This window comes from Formica exsecta, unplaced genomic scaffold (genome assembly GCF_003651465.1).
Source record: "Formica exsecta isolate Colony F162 unplaced genomic scaffold, ASM365146v1 scaffold39, whole genome shotgun sequence".
Classification (NCBI taxonomy): domain Eukaryota; kingdom Metazoa; phylum Arthropoda; class Insecta; order Hymenoptera; family Formicidae; genus Formica; species Formica exsecta.
Genome location: NW_021851140.1, coordinates 97,532 through 106,242, shown reverse-complemented (window position 1 = coordinate 106,242; position 8,711 = coordinate 97,532). Strand labels below are relative to the sequence as shown.

General features: G+C 46.0%; 1 protein-coding gene across 1 annotated transcript in view; it reads right to left on the bottom strand.

Moving 5' to 3' along the window:
- Positions 1 to 8,132: 8,132 nt before the first annotated feature.
- Positions 8,133 to 8,711, bottom strand: part of LOC115239588 (matrix metalloproteinase-24-like) — a 2,689-nt gene continuing 2,110 nt past the window's right edge. The window contains exon 2 of the mRNA XM_029814182.1: positions 8,133 to 8,626. Within this exon, the coding sequence (XP_029670042.1) occupies positions 8,133 to 8,626 (494 nt within the window). The remainder of the gene's footprint in view (positions 8,627 to 8,711) is intronic.

Sequence of the window (8,711 nt, the reverse complement as noted above, 5' to 3'; positions counted from 1 at the left end):
ATGGAGGATGCGAATCCAGTAACTATTCCGATGGATAAAGGATACGGAGTGAATGCGGAGTCACAATCCCAGGAGCAAATTCTGACTTCAAATACCCCTTACCGAGAGGCCGTTGGAAGTTTAATGTACTTAGCGATAGGAACCAGACCGGATATAGCATATGCATTAGGAGTTGTAAGCCAGTATTTAGATAAACCCACGAAAACAGATTGGAACGCAGTAAAAAGAATTTTCAAATATTTAAAAGGAATTGTAGATTATGGTTTAAAATTTACTAGGAGTAAGAATTTAGAGTTAACATGTTATTGCGATGCGGATTTTGCGGGGAATGTCGAAACGCGAAAATCGACAAGTGGATATTTGTTTAAAATAGGAGATAACATAATAGCATGGGGGTCGCGGAAACAGAGAGTTGTAGCACTCTCTACTGCGGAGGCGGAATACATTGCGGCTACCCAAGGCTTAAAAGAGTTAATTTGGTTGCAAAGATTATTTGTAGAAACAGTAATTGGAACACAAAGTAAACCAAGGATGTTTATTGATAATCAAAGTGCAATAAAGATTATCAAAAATAACGAAATACATAAACGGTCAAAACATATAGAAATTAAGTTCCATTTTATACGAGAAAAATATCAAGAGGGATTCTTTGATATTGAATATGTATGTAGTGAGAAACAATTGGCGGATATTTTTACAAAGCCTTTGAGTCGAGAAAGGTTTAATTATCTTAGAAACCATATTAATGTTAAAGAAATGTAGAAGAGTTCAACAGTTCCTCATTGAGGGAGAGTGTTAGAAATAAGTATTTATTTAAACTGTATTGAGGAACTATTAAAATAATGATGTTTGAATTATACCGCGCTGAAGCATAAGATATCAAGCGACGCGGTAGCGTCGCGACGCCAAGTATATAAAAAAAACGTTTCGGTTATAATTCTGTTCTTTTCTTCGCAAACAGATAGAGAAATTCAGTAGCAAAGGGATAAAGGAGAGCCTAGCCTGCCCATTTCCAACAAGAAGCAAGCAGCGAAAGATTTGATACGGTTTGTCGAAGAATCAAACGGCAATTTTCGAAAACTATTAAATGATGTCCGACACCACCTTTAAGGCATTGCGAAGACAACTGCCAATAATGCGAACAAAAATTGATTGGAACAGAATTGTGTCATACAAGATTGGCAAAAAGCAATAATAATAATATAAATTGTGTAAGTGAATAAATATCAAAATATAGAAAGCAATAGGAAGGAAATTGTTTTTATTACGAAGAAGATGGACTTGTTTCTTATTCATACATTTAATATGAATATGATACAAATCCATTCTATTGAATAAACGCATACATTTTAAAAGTATATAATTCCTTCTAAAATGTATTCTAATAAATGATATAACCAAAAGGGATTAAATATTTTTTGCATTTATTGATTTATTAAATATGTTTATATATCGCGGAGTAGTGCAACACAAGAAGAAAAATAATAAAGTTGTTAACAGTTATTAAGAAGCTGACGATGTTTTCGAAAACGATAAGCTAGTAATTATACCCGCGAACGCGCATTCGTATATAATGTTTATTAAATTTTACATTTAAATGTAATTAATGCATAATTAATATTTTTAAGTTAACTTACATATATGGCTAAGCAATGAGTTTATGTTAATAGCAAAATAAATCTTGTGAGAATTCTATCAAAAATATCAAAAAAACAACAGCATTGAATACACATTTTTATTAATTGGCTTCATATAGAATAATGAAATAATAGGGTCATATCGAAGCACTTCTATAGTGTCTACAAACATTTTGCGCATTTGCAATTACTCGCAACTTTTGGTTCTGGAAATGTGAATGTTTATTTATATTTTATATATAAATGTAATTAATGCGTAATTAATATTTTTAGGTCACTTACAAATGGCTAAGCAATCAGTTGCGTGTTTATGTTAATATAGCAAAACAAATCTTGTGGGAATTCTATCAAAAATATTATACATACAGTTGAATTGAAAGCATCAAAGTCAGAGCCTGAAATAAAAAGGTTAAGCATTAGTCAAAGAAGAGAAATAAGGTAATAATCTTGTTTATTAATTATATAATAAAGATTATTCATTTTGTTATGCCTCCGGAGAGGCACGGTAGTAAGGATCGTTTGCCGGAAGGAATTTGGGAATTCAGGCTCCGCCCGAGTAACTCACTGATTTTATTATAAATAAAAATGACACCTTTGTATTCGGAATATATATATAACTATTTTATTCGTAACTTGGCTTAATTACAAAGTTCCCGCACGTCACTCGCGTCGCGTATCGCGATATCGGATATCTTGGCGTGCGCGTGTCTGGAGTTGAGTTTCGGTCGCGAAACTCACTTCTCGATCTTACCTCCTGGGAAACCAAGGGGAGATAATAAAAAGACCCATCGCTAACGAGCGGCGGGCAGTCTTTATCATTAATTAACATTACGCGGGCAGTCAATAACGCTAATTACAGGAAACTATTAAATTAAAGCCATGCAGTCGGCAGAAAGAAATACGGTAAATATAGCGAATAGGGGACCCAGCCACAATGACGACCTTGACATATGTTGTCAAGGACATAATTCTGAGTAACTTTTTCTTCTAATTTAATCGTCGCTCGTTGCTTATTAAAAAGTTATTAACAAAAAAAGTTTGAAATATACCAAAGTACATGCACGGACAGGAATCACGCGCGCGTGCTTCCTGTCTATGCGTGTACTTTGGTATATTTCAAACTTTTTTTGTTAATAACTTTTTAATAAACAACGAGCGACGATTAAATTAGAAGAAAAAGTTACTCAGAATTATGTCCTTGACAACATATGTCAAGGTCGTCATTGTGGCTGGGTCCCCTATTCGCTATATTTACCGTATTTCTTTCTGCCGACTGCATGGCTTTAATTTAATAGTTTCCTGTAATTAGCGTTATTGACTGCCCGCGTAATGTTAATTAATGATAAAGACTGCCCGCCGCTCGTTAGCGATTGGTCTTTTTATTATCTCCTCTTGGTTTCCCGGGAGGGGATCGTTTAGCGACAAGACCATGTGTCGTGTCGCTCGATTTTTGTGGCAAGATCCGGATGCAAGCTAAGGAGTTCTAAGTAGGACTTCTTTGCTTGCATTTTCGCAATTTCCTTATTCCTTTTTATTTCGCTTTTAAGTAGGACTTCTACGTTGCATTTTCGCAACGCACTTATTCCGCTTGCCCTGATTTCCGCATTTTCGCAATAAAGTGAATTGCGCGGTCGCTCGGGCTTCGCGCGTGGCTTGCGTTGTCAGCGCGTCGCTCGGTCAACGTTCGTAACGTGATCTGTATTCGCGTTACACGTTGAGCAATGTATAAAATAATATATCTCTAAAATAATATACTGGGTGTAACTAAACAAACGCATATGGATAATACTATCAGATACAGAACAACAATTCAAATCGAAAAGTTGTAACGGGTGTACTTTTTATGAGCTCGCGGATTCGCTCGGTCGTGATCAGGGCTCGTAGAAAGTATTGAGACACGCGATGTAATTTAAAATATAAAGAAAGGTTACTTTATTAGCCTCTATCGGCGTGGAATAATAATACAGCAATGCGTTACTGACGGGGCGCGGCTGTTATCAATTACGCACAGGCGCTGATTAGCTAACTTTAACATCACATAACAACGAAAAGAAAGCTCAGATCAAAAAATGGTTCAGGACTTTTCGATTTGAATTGTTGTTCTGTATCTGATAGTGTTGTCCATATGCATTTATTTAGTTACATCCTGTATATCTAGTAATTCGTGTATAGCCTTTTCGGGCTATAACATCCCTCCCCCGTAAAAAAAAGAAAAACGGAGGTGTAAAAGTGACGTTTTTTCGTAAAACAAACAAAATTATCTTTTCTTATTCTAATGTACAATATTTTTCCCGTATATAATATAAGCGTATTTTGCTATAAAAAAACTTATACAAAATAGTGTTATTTTAATTATTTTAATACAAAAACACTGTCACATCCAAACTAAAAAACTGTTTCACAAAATAGTTGTTTTAATTTTTTACAAAAATAATGTGATATATAATAAAAATATTGCGCCAACTTGTAACAGCAGGGCCGTTACTACGGGCATATATTGTACGTGCGCCCAAATATATATACACATACCCGCACGGCTTGCTTATTTCACCTAGTTCTACCTGTCCTACCGCCGCCATCTTGCTTGCCGCATGCGCTCCCGCTCTCGACATACGCTATCTCGCTTCACATGCGCTCTCGCTCACCGGCACGTTCGATATCTCTCGCGGAGTCCCCACGCGGTACCGACTCCCACCGCCGGTCCGACGGCGTACAGTGGGGGACACCGGCCGGGTATATAAGCCCGGCCGGCCGAGACATCGGGACCAGATCCTATCCCGACCAGCTCCTGATACCGATCTCACCACTACCTATCACCTCTTAGGGCAGAGGTTGTACTCAGCCCAGCCGGGTTGAACCGGCACTCTATACCTCGGGCCAAGGTTGCACTCAGCCCCGCCGGGTTGCACCGGCTCCTGCCTACCTCGGGCCGAGGGTTGAGACCCTGCACGCTGTATCTATCTTTCTCTAACTAAATAAAGTATCGTTTCTACCTATACTGTGTCTCGTAAGCTTGAGTCTCCCCTCCTCTCGAACCCGGACACCGACGAGCCGATCCGAGCGTCGAGCGATGTGACCGCGTTACATGGCGCCCGAACAGGGACCTGCCCAGTAGAGACTCCAGCTTGCGTGCGCAGCCCGATGAAAACTTCCTGGATATATTCACTTACAAAAGTCCAGCTCGTGACTCTTCTAGTCAACCACGGTCTCAACAGTACCCGGAATATCGACGCGTTGCGACATCGAATGCGAAATTTCGTAACCCAGAACCCCGCGCTATTTCCCGAACCCGACGCCGCCGACATGCCGAACAAAGAAGAAACAACGCCGGTACGGCCCGAGCCGACCCTAGACCATGCCGAGCCAAACTCAGACCATACCGAGCCGATCCCCGTCCGTACCGAAACGACTATACCCGATCCGACCGCAATGCTAGATCGAATCCGAAGGTGGGGCCTATGCTTCGAAGGCAAGGATCCATTCGCGTTTATAGAACGGATAGAGGAGCTAAAGCGATCCTACCGTTACGCCGACGAATTCCTCCTCCTCTGGTTACCGGAAATGCTACGCGGAAACTCCTTGTTGTGGTACCGCAACAACCACGAAGATTGGACCACCTAGGATGCCTTTTGCGCCGCCTTCCGACTAAAGTACCTCCCGCCCGACTACCAGGACCAAATGCGGCAAGATGCCCAAGCACGGAGGCAAAGACCGGGGGAGTCCTTCGATCAGTACGCCACAGACCTACTAACAATGATGAGGCGCGCCGGGGGCTACCCGCCACGAGAGAAGGCCCGTCTACTATATAACAACCTACACTCCAGCTACCAGCTGTACATTCGGGCGGCAGAAGCCACCAGCGTCGCCGAGCTAAGCGCCCGAGCAGCCGAGCACGAGAAGGTCCTAAGCCGGCAGGAGGAGCAACCACCGGCCCGCAGTATGCCCAGCTCACCGGTCGCCGCCGCCACATACAGCCGGGAAGAGTGTTGCTGGCGCTGCAAGCAGAGAGGCCACACGCGGCTTGACTGTAAGAGACCGCCGCGCAAGTTCTGCTCTCGCTGCGGCCGAGACGAGGTGCTCACCCGCGACTGCCATCCACTGGCGGGAAACGGCTTTCGGGCCGGGGAACCAGCGGCCACCGCCCGACCCGCTCCAGCCGAATAATTCACATCTAGGCCGCATATAAAGATACGAGTGCTCGACCGACACATATGGGCACTGTTGGTCTCCGGCTCCGAAGTCTTATTTGTAAGCCCAGCTACGGCAAAACGCGCAAAATACTGCGGCTCCCCCCCCCCTCGTGAGGTAACCCAGCAGATCAACTTAGCCGACGGCACCACGGTACCGATTACGCAGACCGTAGACCTGCCCGTCGCCACGATCGACCGCACAGTAGTACATCAATTCCAAGTCATGCCGAATCTTAGCGGACCAATGCTGATCGGCATTGACCTATGGGCCAAGCTCGGAGTAGCCCTCCCAGCACCTCCAACCGCCACCACCCGCGCGGTGCCCATCGTAGAGGAAATTTTGGCCGGACTGACGCCCCAAACTCCCGACGAAGACAAACAGCTAAAGGAATTCCTGCGCCAGGAGCTAACCGCGTTCGAGAATGTGCGCGGGCCAACAGACCGCATGGAGCACCGGATTCGCCTGACCACCGACCAGCCGATTAAATAGCGCTACCGACCGCGCAACCCAGCCATGCAGGCCGTCATCGACCAAGAGGTCCAAAACATGGAAGAAGCCGGTGTTATCGAGCCATCACAGAGTGCGTGGAGCTCCCCGGTCGTACTGGTTAAGAAGAAGGATAACACCTACCGATTTTGCATCGACTTCCGAAAACTCAACGACGTGACGCAGAAGGACGCCTATCCGCTGCCACACATTGCGGCCACACTCGACAAACTTTGAGGCGCAAAGTACCTGACCACGCTGGATCTCAAGAATGGGTACTGGCAAGTACCATTGGCGCGCGAAAGCCAGCCGGCCACGGCGTTCACCGTCCCAGGGAGGGGACTAATGCAGTTCCGGAGGATGCCATTTGGGCTGCACTCGGCCCCCGCCACCTTCCAACGCCTCTTAGATTCAATCCTCGGGCCCGAACTAGAGCCGCACGTCCTCGTGTACTTGGACGACATCGTCGTGGCCAGCGCCACGTTCGAGGCACACTTAGAACACCTAGCCGAGGTGTTTCGGCGCCTGCGAGCCGCGAAACTCCGGCTCAACGTGGACAAATGCCACTTCTGCCGGGACAGCCTGCGATACTTGGGCCACCTTATCGACCGCCGCGGAATCCATACCGACCCCGCCAAGGTGAGCGCCATCGCCGGGTGGCCCACGCCCACTAGTCTCCGGCAAGTACGCCAGTTCTTAGGCCTGGCGTCCTGGTACCGACGTTTCATCGCGGACTTCTCCACCATCACCGCACCCCTGACACGCCTAACCCAGAAGAACGCACGGTGGACCTGGACCGCCGCTGAGAACGAGGCCTTTCAACGCCTTAAGACCGCCCTGACAGCCGCCCCGGTGTTCGCATGCCCGGACTTCGAGCGACCATTTACGTTACAGACAGACGCCAGCACGCACGGGCTCGGAGCCGTGCTTATGCAACAACTCAACGAGGGCGAGCGCGTGATTGCCAGTAGGGGAGTATGGCCGGTTCTAACCCACCTTGCTTTGGAAACTCCTCGTAAGAGTGAGAGAGTAAACATGCGGATAAAGTGAGAAACTTAGATATCTGAGGGAGGCATGTCGGGCAGGGGAGAAGAAAAGGGGGAGTACGTATGATGAGAGGGGAAGCGGGGTTGAGGGGGGGTCGGAGAAGCCACGGAGCTCGAGCTGGGCGAGAGGGGTGAGGGGAAGGGGGGTGATGAAATCGGGTCGAGAGATCGCGTTATCGCGTCAGATGCGCTAAGGACGCGAGACGCGGTCTACGCTTTATCTCCGACCTTGGGAGTCGCGATGACCCGTGACACGTAAATACGATAAATCGAAGACGACGATATGAGAGAATATCGCGGGCGGCGAACCTCGGCGCGATACGAGAAGCGCTTGTCATCGTTGTAATAAAATATCGCGGGCGAACCTCGGCGCGATACGAGACTCGTCGCGCGTACCGCGTAGATCTAGAAATAGATCGATGGATAGGTCAGGGTATTGCGTGGTTATAGCGTTGAAAAAACTAGCTGTCGTAGCTAAAAACTGCGCATGGTAATTAGACTTCAGTCGTAATATATGAACAACGAACATCTCGTTAACCGAGATACCTATTTATTACATAGGCGAAACAGCGAACATCTCGCGATTAGCGGTGATACTCGTTTATTACGCGCAACAGCAAACTCTTTATAGTTTAGGAATGTATCGTGCAAATCGTGATTAGCGACGGTAGCGAAAATTTTTCCATAAAATCTAATGGACGGAGGTCGAATAAAGAGAAGTTTTCGAAGGAGAGCGTTTTTATTTGTAACAGTACAGAGATACATTAACGCGTTAGGATTCTCCGAAGAGCAGAGCCTGCAGTTCGCAATCGATTATATCGTTGCGGTCGAAGTTCTCGCTGTCGCGTATCGCCGTCGGAATAAGCGTTCGATCGCGGACATCGGCCGCGATATCGAGAAAGCGCGTTAGCTTGTTATCGATGTATCCGGTTAAACCGCTCAAAGTTGTAATGATGCGGTTGATGCAATGCTCCAAGTTTAATATATTTAGCACGGTGCTCCTCGATGCGACTAGACGATCCTTAGGTGTTTCGAGACGGAGTATTCGAAGATTGTTAAGTTTGCCAAATCGCAACGTTAATTGTCCGATATATATCGGGGCTGGAGGGCGCATCTCCTCTCGCTCGTCGCGCTGAAAGTACGACGTAAGCACGGATCGCAGATCGAGCAGTTCCTTCCACACATCCGGCGCAAACGAGATCTCTTTGCCGTGACAATTTCCGAGGACGACTTCCACGTAAGAGGGTCGGCTGACGTTAACACCGACTTCGAGATGTTTGTACGCCGTTTTGGTCAATAGATAGCATCTTCCTAAGATTCTAAGCGATCGTCCAATCGCGACGTCGCGTCT